Genomic DNA, 20,591 nt, shown 5'->3' with positions numbered 1-20,591 from the left:
TACAGTAAGTTGTTCAGAGTAAAACGGGGATAAAAGTAAAGGACAGGAATAGCGGAAGACAAAAATTTTAACAAAAATGAGAATATGAAAAATATATCATATTTGACATTTGTTAAGCTAAGACATGACTTGATACGTGCTAGGAATTACATAGTAATCAATTTTGCCAATAAAGAAATGCAGCTTTGAGTATTTGGTATAAATAGACAGAATCAGATAAAAGAACGGAATGAAAAAACAAAAGTAAAAAAATATTGTCCTTGGGCTTTCACGGCCGGTGTCCATATTAAGTGGTATTTCTGGGTTGATTGGATGGGTCTATTGGAATTTTTTTTTCAACAGGCCACGGCCCACGAACCAGAAAACACCACTTAAGAAAAATAAAAATTGAAAGTAATCAGCTGAAAGGAGAAAGAAGGAGTATGTCAAGTGAGAAATTGGATGAAGGGAAAGGCTGAAAAATTTGGAAGTAATTTCAGCTTAAAGAAGTCATGAAGTGAAGAAAAGAGAACGATCGAAAAGAAAAGATCAAGGAAAATAAAAGTGGAAAGAAAGATAGGAAAATGGAATTTGCTATTTTTGACATTTGTGGTATTTGTTGAATTTAGGTACGATATGACCGTTTTGAGTGACAAGTTTGAGAGAAGAGACGCTGAAAATTTTGTTGTAAAGGCTATAATAACAATGGTAATGACAAAAAAAAAAATAGAAAAAATTGAGAATACATATTTGATAAATTTGTGTACAGGGTGTCCCAAAATTCGCGAATTCTAAATCCAGAGCGTTGTAGGGGATCACTTCAGTAGTCTAAATATGGAAATTAAAAAAAAAAAATCAGCACTCCCCCCAAAAATACATTGGTCTGAAGGTGCACTCTTTGAAGTGCATTTTCTTCAAATACAGGCTGAAAAGTTCAGTGTTTATTGTTATTTATGGTGTAGATGATTGTGGAAAATAATAATGTAAAACAATTTTTTGAAAAATAGCTTTACTTTGGAGTAAAAAAAATCTTAAATGTAATTTTTCTTAAAAATGGAACGGCAACGTAGCTAGAATAGTATTTTGTCACTGTGGATATGAAGGCTGCTATGTATTGAACAAAATTAAAGTGCTTATATCTTCTTCAGGAAGAGCGAATTTTTTTTTTCTAAGTATTTTTCGAGCTCCACTGGGTCCTTCCCTACCACGCTCTGAATTCGGAATTCGCGAATTTTGAGACATCCTGTATATGTATTTGTGTTAAAATACACAAATATGGATAAAATAAAATAAAATAATAAGGAAGTTAGCAAATAATGAATTTTAAAATATGTATGTATTCAATTCATTTCATTATTAAAGGTATTACATATTATAAGTTAGAAAAAAATAAGGAAAAAATAAAACAAACAATACTCGAGTGAAATGGAAAGACATTTGTAAAATGTAATAGAAAATGGATGTGCATATTATGAAGTCGAACAAGAAAATGGTGAAAAAACAAAGTGCACCATCATTATTTCCCAACATGTTTATTACAACTTGCGTCATAATTGTGATTGTGACTAATTTTTTGTTAGTTTCATTCATTTGTTCAATGGGCGAATTGATTGCTGTTTGAGATTTAATTTTTCAACGTTTGCTGCAAAAGATTAACACTAAAATTTGTTATTCAATTGAAAAGAAAAAAAATCACAACAAAACACGTGTTTTTATAATCTAACGGTTGTTCAGAAATTAATCCGTTCAGAGTAGTCCGTGCATTTTTGAACGTACGTACTATGGCGGACAATAAATTTAGGCCGGCAAATTTCTGACATTTCAAAAAAGTCAATGCAAGCGACCATTTATTGTTATTATGACTGATGTGTCAGTTTGTCAAACTGAAGGTTTTCAAGCTGTTTGGCGTTTCCTTCGCCTTTTTCGTAAGTTACAGATCATGACGCACTAGCATAACTGATTTGTAGTAGCACTTCTCTCTGGTGCACGCTTCTTTCCCCAATTTTAATTTTGATTATCGCTGTCACGATGACAAGAATGACAAAAATCGAAAATGGGGTTAGTTGAACATAATGCCAGCTTCACATTTTGATGTCAACTCAATGACAGGCCGGCCTAAATTTATTGTCCGCCATAGTACGTCTATTTACGACGAAGTTGACGTTTTGTACCGGGTGATTTTCAATGAATGTGACTTTTTTTCATAAGTTGGTAATATGTATTATTGTTGGTTATTCTGCTTTTTAATGTGATAATTGACATAAACATAGGCGTCCTCGCCTATTTGACACAATTTATTACTACATAAAATGTCAAAATGACGCACGTACGCCAATATATTGTGTATCAAGTTTGCCAAAATAATTTATGAAAAATGTTCCCAACTTAAGAAAAAAAGTCACAATAATTTAAAATCACCCGGTACGTGCATATTCGTGTTCCAAACCACAGCCAAACGTGCTAGTTTTTGAACATCCGTTAGTATACTTATTGTAATTTTTGGAAATTGTTTTTTCCTCAAAGCAACGGTTTCGTTGAAAAATAAATTAATGTAAACATTTTTCAATCGAATAAACGCGTGGGTAAAATCTTCGCATTCTAGTTAGTTTGATACAATTTGGTAAAACGCTTGGCAAATGCTGGTTGGAGTGTGGGATATACTTTGCCTGTACTGATTAAAATTTGTAACTTGAACAAGAAGGGGCGAAGGTAAACTTCATTTAGCTAGAGTCGTTTTTCATATAAATTAACGGATCGATTAATGATAATAAACTGCCAACTATTGGAAATTCCCAAAGGAAATATGTATCTATAAAAATGGAGCTATTAATAGTTTGAATAATTTGTTGTATAAAACACAATGCATACAGTGAAAATAGAATTAGACGATACAAGAAATATACACGAGGACTTCTATTCATTTTTGTTTTTTTTTTAAATGGGTATTTAATTAAATAAAATTTTCTGATGGTATTCGATGTATCTGTCACCCTCGTGCCCTATCCTGTTTTGTTGTATCGAATTACACGCAACAATTTGTTTTCCCACCACCGAAATGCCTTTTATTTCGGTCACTTTTGCAACACGTTGCCAGACCTGAGTCCGATCGAGCACGCGTGGGATCGTTTAGAATTTAGATTATCGACTTCAAACGAACAGTTGTACCTTGTTTTTTTTGCGTTTAAATATTTTTTCACATTTACTTTTGTTTTTCCCACCGTGAAATTGGCAATTTCGTTCGCGAATACATTTTCAACGGGTCGCTATAAATAGCACAAACCATTCCGAAAATCACAAATTGGACAATCGACACTGACGGTGAAACCGCAACATCTTTCGGCAGAAATAGTATCGCTAATTGAAAATCGTTTTGTAAACAGCGCACCTCGAAATTGGGTTAACGATCACAAATTAGAAGGTAGTAAATGGCTTTTAAACTGAATCACACCACGGCAACATAACCGTTAACTTAACGACCGATCGGTTACTAAATTATTGATGATTTGACAATAACTTGGAAACTGTCGTCGTCAAAATCCAATCAACTCTGAGTGAGTTACCGACGTAAATTATAATAATAAATGCGGCCTCGATGCCGTGCCCCCCTTTTTATGGTATCAAATGTCTAAGTGGTGTGTGTTTCTTGTTTTAATCGGAATTCAAATTGAGTAAGTACACTTGATTTAACGGTGATTTGGACGGTTCGAGCGCGTCGACGATTTCGTTTTTGTTCTTGTCGAAAGTGGGACCGGATGGAAAAAATCTCTGCGACCACTCATCGTAACAAATCGCCGAATCGCTTCGCGCACTCGTTTCTCCCTTTCTCTGTGGCATTTTCGTCAGGCTAATGCGTCACGTGATCCGGAACTGCGGCTCCTCTTCCGGAAAACGCGATCGTCCGCGGCCGTTGTTTCTTCGGTCACGTGACGGCACGATTTGGGTCCCCTCTCGCTCGGCGGAACCGACCGGAACCACCGGCCCGGAAAGAACCATCTGGTTCGCGGTGCACCTAGGTTAGGTCCGGGCGCAGGTGTCGATGGGACGACGTCGTATCTGGTGCGCGAAGAGACGCTGGCACCGCTCCAGCACCCCGAGGTGCTGCAAGATGCAGGCGGCCTCGTTTTGCTCGTTTCCCGTTTTGTTGCGATTATTTTTGAAGAGGCACCAGGCGCGGTTTCACGATTTTATTTCGGTCGCGAATAATGCCGCCGCACCGGTTCGGTCCGGCCAATGGGGACGGCTGGACGAGAGAGCCTTTTGTTTGCGGCGGTGGGGGGAGGTTGCTAGGTTCTGGAGAAAAAATAAAAATTGAGAATCTATTTTCGAAGGAGGTTGAAGATGTCGAAAGCAACGAAAACGGAATGGTCGACATTTGTTTTGGTCGTGACAAGTTTGACGTTTGGATGGAGCGGTTGAATTAAGCTCAGACAGGAGTTTTTGACGGGTTCAAGCTGGTGAGAGGTTTTGACGATGGACGTGATGTTTGGAGGTTTGGGAGAAAAGTAATGACGGATGAGCTATTCGGGGAATATGAAGAAGATAAAATAAAAATTGTTTAAGAAAAATTAAAGGAAAAGAAATTAAAAAAGAGAGAAATTGACACATTGGTGAGCAAGGATAGATAAAAAAACAAAAGAGAATTAATGTAAGGGTTGTTCAGAGCAAAACAAAGATCAAAATAGAGGAAACGAGAAAAACATATGAAGTCATTTTTTCTTAAAGGAGGAAGAAATAAAGTGAATCAAGTGACTGAACTGTTGAAAAGAAATCAAATGGGATAGAAGTAAAAAAAAAAAGAATATAGGAACGTAAAATGGCAAAATTAAGCTATTTGTTGAATTACATAGTTAAATTAAGCTACGACATGACTTTGTCGAGTGACAAGTTTGACATAGGAGACAACAGTGCACCGTATTTAAAAATGTAGTGAAAACTGTTTTGAGGTAAAAAATAATGAAGACAAAACAGGTAGAAATAAAGGAAAGAAAAGGGAATGTAAGAAGAAAATAAGGAGAAGTACTCAAGTTATATTTGGAAGCTAAAAGAAATGGTAGAAACAAGGTTATGAAGAAAATAAAAAAGAAAAATGGAAACTAGTTCACTTCAGAGGGAATTGAAAAAGGGGAAAAGTAGGAATTGTGGAGTACCTAGAAAAAATGGTAGGAAATGGGCTATAAAACACAAAGATGAAATCATGAAGAAGACAAATTGATTTAAAAAAATATACAGGGTGTCTCAGCTAAGACTTTCGAGCCTAATATCTCGGTTATTTGCCAACGGATTTTTATGAAATTTAAAATGCAGATATTTTAGACCGTGAAAGTTCAATTAGTAATAATAAAATTACCTGAAGTTAAAAAATGTAATTTTAACACATGTTTCCTTTATCGAAAATTATGCGCGATTATTATTAGATTGCTAAACATTAAAAAATAGGGGTCTACACAAACAATTAAGTAAATCACTTGTCTGATTCAACGAAAAGATTAGGTTTTGTCATTAAAAATTTAATGTAAAATTCGAAGGTATTTGAGCAGTTACCTTTTGAAACAATTGATGATTAATTGCCAAGCAACATTTTGTACAGCCTTTAAAGTCTGTCAAAGTTGGGCGCGCTTTATTATAAACGTCAAATTGTGAAAAATTATTGAAAATACTCTAAAAATAGACTACAGCGGCAGAAATTTCAATATTGTTGAAAAAGGAAAAAAATTTGCCTATAGAGAGTGTCGTAAGAACTTCAATGACACAGTTCGTTTTCTCGTGGAACACTATCCAAATGTAGGATTTACAAAATGTAAGGTTAAGAGACTCGTCAATTTATTTGAAGACACAGGAAGCGTACGTGAACTAAATTACCATGCTAAAATATCCCGATCGTGTTTTAGTCCTTTATGGAAGAATTAAAGCATCCAGTATAATAAATTACGTCCAAATGTTGTCTTTAACTTTGTAAGTGTTTGTAAGGTTAGCAAGATAAACGTCAAATATGTCACCTGCGCTTCTGCGAAAAGGGATGACCAAAATTCTGCAAAATTGTGCGTTTGTTTCATACGCGTCTACGTTTTTGCATTTGCAGCCACGTTTAACACAGTTTTTTACTTTTTTCTTGCAAACCAGACGTCTTTCAAGGACGAGTTTTTCCCTACAGCATTTTTTATTGACGATCAATTTTTTATGTAAATCTTAATTGATTCAACATTTTAAAAAGGCATGTAAAAATTACGTTTTCAAGACTTGGGTGATTGCATTAATAGGATTTTATTCTTCACCGTCTAAAATATCTGCATTTTAAATCTCACAAACATCCGCTGGAAAATAACTGAGTTATTAGGCTCGAAAGTCTTAGCTGAGACACCCTGTATAAATAAATTTAGACCGAAGAAGAAAAAAAATAGTAAAGGAGACTCGTGTGGTTGAGTCAACGTTTAAAATAAAAGAATAAGACCGAATTAAGCTAAGACATTATTATTTGTAAAACGTATCAAACTTAAGCACAATAAAAAAAGAAGAATAAACAGTCGAAGTTCGAATGAAAGTGTATTGTATTGAGGTAAAAAAAAATATGTACGAGGAATTCACGAGAAGAATAAAAAGAGTCACGTAAAAAAAGGTTGAATGCAAAGAGTCAAAGAACGAGAACTGGTATAGCGTGAGAAATGTCACATTTGACGTTTGCTGGGGTGTCCGAATTAAGCTGCGACGCGCTTTCGCCGCATCACAGCCCACGACCCGTTCTTCTCTTGAGCGATCGATGGTGCGCAAAACGCGAAACTTAACAAAGGTAAATTCGGCCGAAGTAACGGGTCCGTCACAAAATCCGCTCCCCAGTGCCATTAATTAACGAATGGTCTAATGCACCTCCGGTGCATTAAGTCGCTAATTGTCTCGGTCATTAAGAAGGAAAAAAAAAAGGAAAAAGTGTGTCACTCGTTGACGCTACGCTGATTCGACGTGATTTTTTTTCCTTCTCTCTTCGGAGATCTTTCCTCTGGCGAATGATAAAGTCCGACGTGGTTCGTGTCGGCCGTCAATCAATTAAGTCGCTCGGCCACGGAAAGGATCGCTCGAAAGTTTATTTCATTCAGCAGCGATTTCTAGATAATTTGTCGTCGACGAACAAACCGACAATTTGCGTTTTAAACGCCGCAGCAAAAACCACCAATTATACCTAAACGCACCGTTGACTCGCTAACTCGATCCGGAGATTTTTTTCACAGTTCTGGTGGCTGCATTCGCTTTCGGTCATCTCACGATTCAATTATGGAAATGCTCCAATTTGGCGGAGGTGTTTGTTTAACGGGAAAAAGTGTATAGGCCGTGGCGGGGGGACGGCACGTCGGTGATAGGTTCGCACGTCGAAACGGAAACCGTCAAGTGCAAGCAGATTATACCACATATCGAAGCAGGAGATTTCTCTTAAAGGTTGTTGCTGAACAGAAACCAGAGGAAGATAATAAAAAGAAAGGGATAATAATCGGGGTACAAATAGCAAAATGGAACCGTTGCGATAGAGATTTACAAATTGTTTAAATATTTTTCTTTGGTGTTGTTTTAGATACGGCCGACATTTTGTTGCAAGGTTTGCAAATATTTACCGGTTTAGAACAACAAGAAGATAAACATCACTATCTGCAAAACCAAGTTTTCCCCTACTTCCAGATCTTGTCATTACTTTAATTCGTGTAACAGTTTAGAAAATTTGAGATTTGCATCGAAAAAACTTTGAAAAGAGTGATAATCGATAGACCAGTATGTAGGTACTAGGCGTACGAACTTATCAACGACAAGACATTACGTTGCCTCAGCTGCCACCTGGATTTTTTCCGGTTGGGGTAAAAATGAGAGAAAGTTTGTTGCTGCTATCGTTTATTGGTTATTTATTTTTCAATATGTACACATCATAAATAGATCTCAGTGTCCGTAGATGACCACCTTGTACTTGAACCCCCGACCCCAGCCGGAGGACAGTCTGATCTTGACGAACCTCTTTCCTACCCCACCTGCCACGATCTCCGCCTTGGCGTCCAACCCGTCGTAGAACTGGTTAAAAGCCCTCACCGCCGAGATGGTCTCGTGGCGTCCGTAACTCCCTGGCAGATCTTTGGGGAACTCCACGATCTTCGCCCGTCCAGACCACCACCGTCTCGTTTTCATGTAGACCTACCCCAAATGTAAAATTAAGAATCTCGACCCCGACCCAACTGACCTGCCTGAACAAGCGATGGTCCATCGCGCTGATGTGGCCCACGATCAGGTCCCCATTGGAGTTGGTCCCGTTGGGGGTGCCTTCGATGGTCTTGTTCAGCCGCGGGTTGTTCCATCCGGTGTGGTTGGTGACGTCGGGCCTGTTGAGGGTGGCGTTGTGGAGACTGTGCACAATGGAGGCGTTCAAGGTAGGGATCAGGATCTGCGCCGGGACGTAGTGCTGCTGACAGAGCCCGAACATGAGGAGGCTGCAGAAGAACAGGATCAGTAGCACTCTCATGGTCGTTCGTTGATTGACGACGAAACGCAGTCACAGGATCTTTATAGGTGCGTGATGGGGTCTCAGATAAGAAGAGCAAATTTGCTCGGCAGCGTCACCGAAGGGTCGTAAATGTCGGAGGAGGCGAGGAATCCCCGGCGCGGAAAGATTGCGCTTGTAAAAGAGAGAAAGAGAGGAATTTATTTATTTATTCGGATTTTATAGAAAACACGTGGCCTTCGTGTTGCATTCGTTGAGTCGTGTGCAATAAATAAATGTCGACGAGGTGGAATATACAACGGGTTCGGAGGAGTAAACACCGTTACTCGAGGATTTATCGGGAAATGTGTTTTTCTAACTGGAACATCAAAACATACGGTGCTTTGCGAGCGCAAGGATAATAAATAGGGAATTAAGAAAGAAGGTGGTTGGATATTGGCGCAGCTACATTTTATTTCCTAAAAGCTCCGGTTATTTCATTTTTAATTTGTTTCTCTTCGTTACATCACATTACAGCACAACATTCTTGTGCAAGTGCATTTTTGTACCCTTTTCGTGACAATATCTATCTTTGGACTGTCCGACAAGTTTCTGATATAGGAAAAATTTTGCTGGTACAATTTTTTAATTGAGCATTATTTAAACACTATTTACCAAAGCTCTCAGAGAATGAAAAATTCGTTTATTAATAATTTTAAAATGTTTGACCATTGCCTCCCCCCCCCTATCCATTTTCTTGTCATTGTTTTTACAAATGTCTCCCAAAAACAAAAACAAAAATATGTAAAAAGGTCAGTGCCTGTTTTGGTAAAGATTTATTCAACATGAATATTAAGTACTACTTTTTTCACAAGTGGGAAGTTTACACGCACGAGGGCAGCGAGTGATTATTTCGAAAAAGATAATAGAACGTCAAAATATGAATCGAGTAGCATTAATTTTCAAATGTCATTGCTTAACTTAGGTAACCAGGTAAAAGTATTAAACCGTCACCATGTTGAAGTAAGTGCTTTGAGAGTTCTTTTACAATTATTTTCATAAAATGAGGCAATAGGGTGGTGCAAGTGTTACCAAGACTTTTACCACAAATTCATTTTGTATTTTCTTTATTCTGTAACAAATTAAGCAAAATGTGGTTAAGTACAATAATGTACTAAATTGTGAAATAAAAAACAATAAAAACAGTAGATACGTCTTTTTTCCGTACTTCCCTTCCAAATTTAAAACCCTTTTTGCTAAATTTACAAATTCCTATACAGGGTGTCTCAGCTAAGACTTTCGAGCCTAATAACTCAGTTATTTTCCAGCGGATCTTTGTGAAATTTAAAATGCAGATATTTTAGACGGTGAAGAATAAAATCCCATTAATGCAATCACCCAAGTCTTAAAAACGTAATTTTTACATGCCTTCTTAAAATGTTGAATCAATTAAGATTTACATAAAAAATTGATCGTCAATAAAAAATGCTGTAGGGAAAAACTCGTCCTTGAAAGACGTCTGGTTTGCAAGAAAAAAGCAAAAAGCTGTGTTAAACGTGGCTGCAAATGCAAAAACGTAGACGCGTCTGAAACAAACGCACAATTTTGCAGAATTTTGGTCATCCCTTTTTGCAGAAGCGCAGGTGACATATTTGACGTTTATCTTGCTAACCTTACAAACACGTACAAAGTTAAAGACATCATTTGGACGTAATTTATTATACTGGATGCTTTAATTCTTCCATAAGGGACTAAAACACGATCGGGATATTTTATCAAGGTAATTTAGTTCACGTACGCTTCCTGTGTCAAATAAATTGACGACTCTCTTAACCTTACATTTTGTAAAGCCTACATTTGGATAGTGTTCCACGAGAAAACGAACTGTGTCATTGAAGTTCTTACGACACTCTTCATAGGCCAACATTTTTTCCTTTTTCAACAATATTGAAATTTCTGCCGCTGCAGTCTATTTTTAGAGTATTTTCAAAAAAATTTCACAATTTGACGTTTCTAATAAAGCGCGCCCAATTTTGACAGAATTTAAAGGGTGTACAAAATGTTGCTTGGCAATTAATCATCAATTGTTTCAAAAGGTAACTGCTCAAATATCTTCAAATTTTACATTAAATTTTTAACGACAAAATCTAATCTTTTCGTTGAATCAGACAAGTGATTTACTTCATTGTTTGTGTAGGCCCCTATTTTTTAATGTTTAACAATCTAATAATAATCCCGCATAATTTTAGATAAAGGAAACATGTGTTAAAATTACATTTTTTAATTTGAGGTAAATTTATTATTACTAATTGAACCTTCACGGTTTAAAATATCTGCATTTTAAATTTCATTAAAATCCGTTGACAAATAACCGAGATATTAGGTTCGAAAATCTTAGCTGAGACACCCTGTATACAAAGTATCAGGTGTTCATTTAAATTTCTCGTCAAAGTTGGCTTTGAAAAGTCGATTGTAAACGCACCAAGGATTAGGATCACTGATCAGCTCCTTATATCTAACCTCACTTTCTGCGTTGTTTATGTTTCTAATCTGCAGAGTGACGAGTGGTGTGTTCACAATCAACTCTTCATCGCCAACTTTGACAGGAAATTTAAATGAACACCCGTTAGATGTTTAGGGACTTTGAAATGGGGAATTTTTTGTAACCAATTTAAAAGAGAACTAGATTTTACATTTGCAAATTTTTAACAAAATATTTAAAAGGTAAGTTGACCTTTTTGGATTATTTTACATTTTTTCGTTCAAAAAGAAAGCATTTCGAATTAGTGAAACTGTTAAAAAATCTCAATCATTTCGATTTTAGAACAAACCTTTTGAGTCTTCACTAGATTTGCTCTTTAATTTTTTTACAATTCTTTAAAAACCCTCGAGTGCATTTACATATTTATGAATTTTATAATAAAATGATCTATTAATTTTCCGGTTTCCTCACCAATTTTAGTAGTTTTATCTATTTCTTTAATACTGTTCTTAATTTTTTAATATTATTTGATTAATTTTATTAATTTTCATATTTTTTACCATTCTCATTGTTTCCTAATCCCGCGTCCTCCGTCGCCAATTCAAAAGAAAACTCGTTGCACAAATTTTTATCGAAAAGCAATCACTTTTACATTAGTGGAACTATCAGGAGCTCCGTTCCCGACATTGTATGGTCATTAATCGATCTGTGTGGGCGTTCCCCCAAACATTTACGTATAAATCTACTTATTTACACAAAATCCATAAACCCGCCGAACTTTTTCAACTCTCAACATAAATGTATCACTCGTGTTCACTTCGACCTTCACTCGACCAAAATCTGTTCCAACTCACCCAAACAAATTCGTTGAAAATGTTTATAAAAAAAAATATATTTCAGTGCTGCCAACTCATTATTTATTATTCAATTTGCGTACAGAGAATAAATGGTCGAGTAATGACGGGATTGTTTTAACGGCCGAAGATCTGCACCAGGTACTGGAACCCCTTGTTCCAACCCGACGACAACTTGATTTTGACGTATCTATGCCCCACGCCCCCCGAAGAAATTTTTGCTTCGGAATGCAGACCGTCGTAGAATTTGTTGTAGATCCTGATGGCCGTGATGGTCTCGTGTCTGTTCAAGCTGTACTTGCCGGGGAGGTCTTTGGGGTACTCGATCGTTTTCTCCCGACCTGACCACCAGCGCCTCTCCTTGCGATACATCTAAAAATTGATGCAAGACTTTAGAGCAATTCTCAATCTTCAATTGAGCGACTTACTTCGTTGAAGAGTAGCCGATCCATGTAGCCTATTTGGCCCACGATTATGTCACCATTGGGGGTGCTGTGGTTCAAGGTGGCGTTCCACGGTGTTGGACCCACAGGAGGGCTGCCCCATCGTGGATCGTCGGGCAGAGTCTTGTTGAAAACCGGCTTGTTCCACTGAGTACCGTTGAGTTGAGGTCTGTTCCACTGAGTACCATTGAGTTCAGGTCTGTGCCACTGAGTACCGTTGAGCTCCGGTTTGTTCCACTGAGTACCATTGAGTACTGGTTTGTTCCACTGGGTCTGATTGAGGTTTGGCTGGGTCCAGTTGAGAAACGAGATGTTGTAGGTCGGGATGAGTATCTGGGCCGGAAGGTACTGGACTTGTGCCTCTGAGTACGCGAGCAAGACGGCAACTAGCACTTGTAACACTCTCATGGTCGATTCTTTTCCGGGTCGTTTCCGTCGTTCGTTCTATCACTGGAGAAGCTGTCCTCAGTCGCGGTTTTATATAAAAAATATGTGGTGCGATAAGTAAAACAAATTTGTTTTTGACGTCAGTTGCAACAGTCATAAATATTGTCTTGGCCTAAGACACAATTCAGCTAAGTAATTTTCTTATGTTGTGCTTGTTAGTCAGCTCTATTGTTGGGAGAACGTCACGGCTTAAAAAATGTTTTCATTTTGGAGTGATTCAGATTTGAATTGTGCAAGTCAGAGGAGAAATTGGTCTGTTTGTATTGATTTCGATTGTTTCTAATCTGAAGAGACGCGCTGATCATCTTTGTCATTAAGACAATAAACTTGAGGTACTATCGAGATCGATTGTAGCGCAATTGTGGTATTGAACTTGGAACACGTTCACCTACTTCGAGAGTCGACGAGTCTCGAGAGAAATCTCATTGGCGATTTTTTTCTCACCGGCGGGAAAATTCTGGCCATTTTCTTCTAGCCAAGACTAGCGATAGTGTTTTGGTGCGTGCGATGAGAACTAAAGAAAGCCTATCACGCTTCCATCTTGATTTCTTTTTTGTTAGGTTGTTTTTAATGATATCGAGCTTGCATTATCTTGAGAACAAGTGAGTCGTTAAAGCGTTATTTAAAAAAAAAACAATCTTATCTGTATCGTCTGTCAATTTTTGCGTCCGAGTTTAAAGCGTCGAAAGGCAAGGAAATCCCGCTGCGAATGACAGTTATCCCACGCACGTTCGTCCACCGCCCGTCCTTTCAACACAGAGATTAGATTTTTTTTTTGGTGGGGAAAAAAAATTCGTGTGGCGTTGCCCCCGGTGCGGCCGAGCCGCCCATGCCCAACTCCCAAACGGAAGTTTAATTGTGGCCGTGTGACGCAGAGAGCAATCGAAATCGAGTCGAACAGAGCTGAGAGGGATTCGCCCCCGCGAAAACAAGATCGATCCCACCGAATTCTGGTCGTTTGCCAACAACATTCCGTCGATTCATCTGCCGGACCAGAGGCGCCGACCACGCCCGAAACACGGGGGCCGCGATCGCCCCCGCGAACTCGTGTCAACGCACCGGAATCGATCGGAACCGGAAGAGTTGCACCGGAGTCAAGGTCAGTCGAACGGCGAAGAGCGACGTCGGCGGGACACCCACCCACCCATCGCTCGCTGACCCAGTGGCGGCACGCGATCGCGGTGCGAATCGCCCGCGGGCGGAAATCGGTTCGTGCGCCGCTGACCTCTCAAAAAACAACAAAATTGGACTCGTTTGGCATGTTCAGAATACATATTGGAGAAATTTTCGAAAAATCTGTACTATTTTGACAGCTGTCAAGGGACTTGTCCGTGATTGAAGTGTGGAAATTTGTTCGTGGTTTTAAAGATTGTCGAAGTAATGAAAATTAATTTGTTGGGATTGGGGGAATTTATTTGATCAATTGTCAATATCGGATTTAGTTCAGTTGCCAAAATTGTAACATCCTGGCGTCAATGAACTCTGTCCCTTAGGAACCATTTGCACGTTTTGATCTGTCAATAAAGGAATATGTTTACGATGGAAATTCATCGATAAAATAATCTGTTTCTATATCCTGTTCAGATATCAAGGCCCCAGCAACTGCATCGAAAATATGTGTGTCGCAACGCTGTTGATTTTTTACCTTGAGGAAAGTGAAAAGTTAGGTTAAAATGCTTTTTTATTTCGCGCAACGTGTTAAGACAATTTTTAGTTTTTTCTCAAGCAGATCTCATTCGTTTCGGGGCATTATAAAAAGTGTAAATTTTTCAGTTGTGCCAACTTCGGGTGGGATTATGGGGATATTTATTGTCCAACCAAAATAAGAAATCTGTGACATAGACTGTATCAAGGTAAAAAACAAACACCACGTGTTGAATTATGGTGTCAAATAACAGTAGTAATTTTTATTTATTTGGCTGACCTGAATGCACAAAAAGAAAAAAAATGTTATTTTGATAAGATAAGAAAGGGGTGGGATTAGTCTATTAGAGAGCTTGGAGATAAAAGAAACTAATTCAAGTGTATTGTTGAGTTTTTAAATTTCATATCTATACTACGGTGCGATTAAAAAAAAAGAATTAATCCAGTAAGCTACCTATCAGTTCAGTTGGCAGCCCTCGTTGGAATATTGCTGTTGTCAAAGAAAGAAACTGTTCGAACCTCCAATAGTTGTCAAATACAGCAATATTTTAAGCCAGCTCTGCCAACTTAAACCATGATGGTCATTTAGTTGATTTTTTTTTCAATCGCACTGTATATTATAATAGGTATAATATCTGTTCACGTTGGAATGAACATCAGTGGTGCAAATGACTGACCTGTTACTATGACAACTCGTATGAAAATTAATGCCAAATGTGTGCGATTTGCACCACTGATGTTCATTCCAACGTGAACAGATATTATATAGTCGTTTTCAATGACATCCGTGCTGTCAGTGTTATTTTTAATATGTTGGTGCAGATTGTATACACAAATTCATAACTAGTATTCAGAGTATAAGCAAATCCTAGTTAAAAAAATGTCAAACAAGAAATTGAGGTTATGGTAAAAGAAAATTTATATTTCGTGAAACATTAACAACAGACAAGAACACTCAATCTTCACCATGGTGTAAAACATGGTTAAACAAGTCATCCTCGGGATTCGAATCAGGCTACATATTTTCTTTGATTTGTCGGAAATGATAGATAATAATTTGAATTTGTCAATTTGCCGCGTCAAAGTAAATTACTAAACTAAAACAGCAAGTGATGCCAACATACTGTCATATTGACAGCACGAATGTCATTGAAAACGACTTTAGCTAATTTGCAAAAAACTGACATACCTACAGGGTTATTCACATAAGATGACGAGCCTGACCAGGTAAAAATGCAACCCAAAATACACTTTACAAAGCATTCATTGTGTTTTGGTATTTAAAAATTAAATCAGGAATCCGAGTAGGTATTCTATTAATTAAAAAGTTATATCTGTCATTGCATTTTTCGTTCATATTTAGTATTTGAAGGTTTTCGAACGATGACAAAACCCATATGATCCTACTTACCCATTACTTTTGTGATTTTAATCGCTTTTAAATCATACTTTGTTGAGAGAGGTATTTTTCTGTCAGAACTTGTCATTCATTTGGCTGACGTTAAAAGCTCTCTATGTTTTATGTGCATTATGATAATGCTGGATAATGTAATAGGGATCGAGATTGCTTTGTAAATTGCCTTTCGGGTTGCATTTTTACCTGGTCACACTCGTCATCTTACTTGAATAACCCTATGTATAACTGACAACCACTGACAAAAAGTATAAAATTTACTACAGTTGGTAATTTTTGTTAAGTTGGCTGACTTGAATGTATGTAAAAATGAAAGGGGCTGAATTCGTTTTTTCGAGTCCGGAAAAAACCTAAAAGAAAACAATGTTTTTCATGGTTTTTGAAACTGAATTTGTTGGGATTGGGAGAATTTATTTGATCGCTCTGTGTATGCGGTCGGGGCCCGTTCGTTGGCCGAAAAGTGGTCGCTTCTTCGGCTGTGACTAGATTTAATTGAATCGTTGGGTAGGGCCGATTAGTGGGCGGCCGACCATCCTTGCATTTTAAGTCGGAATTAGTCACGACACAGTTAGTTCCAGTTTTCGGGAGACCCCCGCCATGACACACTTCCCCGTCTTTTGTTTCGTTGCCAACCTGGTTTGGCAAAAGCCCCGGAGCGCCCTTGGGCCCGACCGGGCCCTTATCAGCCCGTTATCAAATCGCACAAAGATGATACGCACACACACAAAAACTTAGTCATCGATAAGATGGCGATAACGATAGGCCTTGTTATCCACACGGACCAAACATTCGGCCTCTGACACCGCCGCCGAGCGCATTCCAATTATCTCATGTCGGAACAGTGGCCTATCGGCGTCGGATCACGCTCGTATCAAACCAATTGGTGAGTTATTTGTGTCGTTCTCGTAATCGATACTATACGAAAAGGACGTCGCCGTGGTCCCCGCGAAGCCGGCACGAATCCATCCCAACCAGCTGCGTAAGGTTTCCGCAATTACGGCGTTCCAGTTTTCGGCGTGCTCTTTTTTATTCCTGCTTGTTCGGCCTTTCGTGACAGAGTTGTCGTTTTCGCCGGCGGGTAGGTCAGTTCTATCGATTCGATCGGAGATGTGACGTAGAACGAGGAAATCCGCCGTGGTGCCCTCGGGAAGATCGATTTCGGAAGTTGTGGTGCAGTGTGATCAGGTGTTTTCGGGTGAGCGACGGATTTTTGCCTTCCAAAAAGTCTAGGCGACAATCTTATCTGTTTGCAAGTTGTGATAGCTCCGCCACATATCATCAAAGTGTGCATTTGGACGTGTTTGCGACATGCACTTCTTGTATTTATTCCCATTATCTTTATTTATTGCCCTGCGAGAATCGTTCGCATAAATCTGAGGCGAAATTACCAATTGAAGTCAAGTTGTATCAAGTGCGATTTATTGACCCACTGTTTAATTAGATTTAATTGGATCGAAATTGATTTATCGGTAGTCTTTCGTCTTGTGAAAAGCTGCGAATCACCATTTTAAACGGAATGCTGCGCGCCATTTTGGACGACGATGATTTTGAGCACCGTTAATATACAAGCCGTAGTGCATTCGTGTATTTTGGGTTGCCTATCCCACAAAAATTTATTAATTTTTGACAGTTTTATTAGTTAATATTTATTTTGTGTATTACAATTTAAACCTTCTTGTTTTAAATAATTTGATAATTATATCCTTCTGAATTCTTAAATTCGATGGGCTACTGGAAAACAAACTTGTTTGTCGCGATTGTTCTTAGAAAATATCGAGAAATCTTCAATAACTTTGACAACTCTTTGGTTGTTAACAGCGTCATTATGATGTGTTTTGTTGAGTGTTTCATAAGATATTCAAAAAATCGGAATTTCATATCCTTTTCATTCAAGCCTCGATAGATAACATCAGAAATCCATTATTTTGAGAGTTATTTCGAGAAAATTAATTAAGATTAGGTAGATCAATTCTTTTATCAAAATAGTCAGTAAGTAAAAAATGATTGATAGAACTCGATAAAAGAAAATTGACTGTTTTTCATTGTAGGCGTGAATGTGATGCGTTTCTGATTTTATGTAATTTCATAATTGGGTCGCATTATCAGTACCAAAATATTGCGAAAATCATTTCTAATCCTTTTATTTATTTAGTGGCTGGCCTAACTGTCAATACCTGATGATTTATTATTATATTAGTTGTTAATATTAAACTTCCTCACTCCTAAAAACTCTGTTCCTAGAGTAAGCCATTTTCCATTTTTTGATGTGTCAATAAAGGAAACTGTTTTTGATAAACATTCATCCATAAAATGATCAATTTCTATATCTGGTTCAGATATCAAGGCTCCAGAAACACCGTAGTGCATAAAAAATACATGTGGCAACGCTGTTTTGATTTTTAATTTAGAAAAAATGAAAAGTTAGGTTACAAATTTTCATTATTTCGCGATTCGTAGTCAATGTTCTGCAGATCATTTTTGGGATGGTGTTACTCATGTGAACGACGGTTTCGAATTCGACTCGTGCTGCGCACTCATCAAATTCATATTCCAGCGCCATTGACGTCCGTAACACAACACAAAAATAATCGGCATAACATTGACTGCTCATCGTATTACAACTGAGTATTTTTGGAATACAATCTAGAATTTTTTTTTAATATTCTTTGTAATACTTTTTGTTACTGTTGTTTTGGAACGGTAAAAACTAAACATTCTCCATTACGGAAGAGCTTTTACAACGTTAGATTCGAACACATTTGAGTAACACCCACGTTACATCCGAAGTTGTTTTTAAATGTTCTTTCCAATGAATGATCAAACGTTTTTCTTTTACAAGAATTTTAAATTTGGAAGTTGAATCACCGTTCGTTGTTTTAGTACGCATTAGACAATTCACAATATCATAATAACATTCCAATTGCATTAGCGCAACTGTTCTAAATAACGAAGCTTTCTGGAGAAGTGTCGAATTTTTTATTTTTTTTTGAAGTTTTTAAAATCCCACCTGGAATCTGTGGCCAAGTCTGCATCTTATCCGGTTCGTCGCGTTCGTCCGAATCGAGCGGCGACGTGACTCGCACCTGTCACAGCGACGCCTCTAGATTCCAAATTAATTCCGGCACACTTAATAATCGTCGTGCTTGTTGTTATCAGATCGTCGTCCGTAACAGGTCGAATGTTTCCATGTCCGAAGCGTGCATGCAAGTCCCCCATTAAAATTCCCTGTCACGTCTCCAATGTCCTGTAAATCATTGCACCGCCATAATCCGCGCAGGATTCGAATGTAAATCGCCACGTCTGACCGTGACGCCGTTTCAGATGCGTTTCGGACAGTCGAAGACTTAACCCGCCGCCCCCACGATGGACCATCACAACCAGCCGCCTCCGCGGGGAGGCCGCCAGGTCACCGCCAAGGAGATAGCCCAGGCCAATGACTACTTCGAACACTTCCTCAACGCCACCAGTCTCAAGAACATCCTCGGCTACTATCGCAGCATCTGCGACCACCTCAACCTCAAGCCGAACCACTGCGCGCTCTTCTACCCCAAGCTGAGGAGTTATCTGACGTCGTGGAAGGCCAAGGCGCTGTGGAAGAAGTTCGACGCGAGGGCGGCGCACAAGTGCTACGGCAAGAGCAAGTTGTGCACCAACACCAGGTGAGGGGGAGGAGAAGAAGAAAGGAAACAATTATGAATGATACGTTTTTGTCAGGGTGCTCATCATCGGGGCGGGACCGTGCGGCCTCCGCACCGCCATCGAGGCCCAGCTGTTGGGCGCCAAAGTGGTAAGGATCTCGGTAGACAAGAACTAGCCCAAAATCCCGTGTGGGTAGGCAACCAGGCATACAGGGGATTTTGGGCTGGAACGAGTGTCTTTTCGCTTGACGTTTCGGTTGTTCTGAAAATGCTTCGTCAGGTGGTGATCGAGAAACGGGACAGGTTGTCGCGCAACAACGTCCTCCATTTGTGGCCTTTCGTAATCGAGGATTTGAGAGCTCTGGGTGCTAAGAAGTTCTTCGGGAAGTTCTGCGCCGGCGCCATCGACCACATCAGCATCAGACAGTTGCAGTGCATCCTTCTGAAGGTGGTGCTGTTGTTGGGCGCCGAAGTCCACACCGAAGTCAGCTTCGAAAGGTTGGTCGAACCCGACCCCGGCGAGAGTACGTATCATGTCGTTTCCGGTGTTCTCGAAAGTAATCTCTTTGGGGGTAGAAACCGGTTGGAAGGCCGAATTCAAACCGTCCACTCACCCCGTCTGCCAGTACGAGTTCGACGTGGTGATCGGCGCCGACGGCAAGCGGAACACGTTGCAGGGCTTCAAGCGGAAGGAGTTCCGCGGGAAGTTGGCCATCGCGATCACCGCCAACTTCATCAACAAACGGACGGAAGCCGAGGCCCGCGTCGAGGAGATCAGCGGCGTGGCCTTCATCTTCAACCAGAAGTTCTTCAAGGAATTGCACGAAGCCACCGGAATTGATCTCGAGAACATCGTCTACTACAAGGACGACACTCACTACTTCGTGATGACGGCGAAGAAGCCGAGTTTGATCGAGAAGGGCGTCATCAAGCAGGACCTGGCGGACACGGAGCGGCTCCTCGCCCCGGACAACGTGAACAGGGAGGCGCTGATGGACTACGCCAGAGAGGCGGCCAACTTCAGCACCAACTACCAGATGCCGGACGTGGAGTTCGCCGTGAACCACTACGGCCAGCCCGACGTCGCCATGTTCGATTTCACGTCGATGTACGCCGCCGAGAACGCCTCCAAAGTCCTCGAACGGAACGGCTACCGCCTGCTGATGATCCTAGTCGGCGACAGCTTGCTCGAGGTGAGAAAACTCTACGGAGCCGGCTGCCGAGCCAAAATTGCACTTTCGACT

General features: G+C 39.4%; 3 protein-coding genes across 14 annotated transcripts in view; 1 reads left to right on the top strand and 2 right to left on the bottom strand.

The window, feature by feature from the left end:
* Mical (Molecule interacting with CasL) overlaps nt 1-20,591 on the top strand; it is a 40,975-nt gene that overhangs the window by 5,938 nt on the left and 14,446 nt on the right. For 10 of the 12 annotated variants that reach the window (XR_011160679.1, XR_011160678.1, XR_011160674.1 and 7 more), the window contains exons 2-5: nt 19,031-19,368; nt 19,424-19,496; nt 19,628-19,871; nt 19,924-20,540. Coding sequence is in view for 5 of the 12 variants with exons in the window: in XM_069052453.1 (XP_068908554.1) it covers nt 19,073-19,368; nt 19,424-19,496; nt 19,628-19,871; nt 19,924-20,540 (1,230 nt within the window). In the remaining 7 variants the exon portion in view is untranslated. Of the gene's footprint in view, nt 1-16,438; nt 16,593-16,747; nt 16,905-19,030; nt 19,369-19,423; nt 19,497-19,627; nt 19,872-19,923; nt 20,541-20,591 lie in introns of those variants that run through there. The other 2 variants (XR_011160676.1, XR_011160677.1) reach the window with 2 other exon arrangements.
* Nucleotides 7,832-8,497, bottom strand: LOC138134339 (uncharacterized). The gene is made up of 2 exons (XM_069052531.1): nt 8,189-8,497; nt 7,832-8,142 (listed from the first exon to the last, which is right to left on the bottom strand). The coding sequence occupies exons 1-2, from the start codon at nt 8,465-8,467 to the stop codon at nt 7,894-7,896; spliced, it is 528 nt and encodes a 175-aa protein (XP_068908632.1). The 5' UTR covers nt 8,468-8,497; the 3' UTR covers nt 7,832-7,893.
* LOC138134320 (uncharacterized) lies at nt 11,802-12,669 on the bottom strand. The gene is made up of 2 exons (XM_069052511.1): nt 12,190-12,669; nt 11,802-12,133 (listed from the first exon to the last, which is right to left on the bottom strand). Exons 1-2 carry the CDS (start codon nt 12,610-12,612, stop codon nt 11,879-11,881), a joined length of 678 nt encoding a protein of 225 aa, XP_068908612.1. The 5' UTR covers nt 12,613-12,669; the 3' UTR covers nt 11,802-11,878.

The sequence above is a fragment of the Tenebrio molitor genome, chromosome 1 (genome assembly GCF_963966145.1).
Source record: "Tenebrio molitor chromosome 1, icTenMoli1.1, whole genome shotgun sequence".
Classification (NCBI taxonomy): Eukaryota; Metazoa; Arthropoda; class Insecta; order Coleoptera; family Tenebrionidae; genus Tenebrio; species Tenebrio molitor.
The sequence above is the reverse complement of the archived record's forward strand: the minus strand, read 5'-3'. Positions and strand labels throughout refer to the sequence as shown.

Excerpts from the sequence above, each read along its gene's own strand:
- LOC138134320 (XM_069052511.1), bottom strand. The coding sequence starts at position 12,612 with ATGAGAGTGTTACAAGTGCTAGTTGCCGTCTTGCTCGCGTACTCAGAG. Across the intron at positions 12,134-12,189 it reads ATCGGCTACTCTTCAACGAA|ATGTATCGCAAGGAGAGGCG; the intron begins GTAAGTCGCTCA and ends ATCAATTTTTAG.
- LOC138134339 (XM_069052531.1), bottom strand. The coding sequence starts at position 8,467 with ATGAGAGTGCTACTGATCCTGTTCTTCTGCAGCCTCCTCATGTTCGGG. Across the intron at positions 8,143-8,188 it reads ACCATCGCTTGTTCAGGCAG|GTCTACATGAAAACGAGACG; the intron begins GTCAGTTGGGTC and ends CATTTGGGGTAG.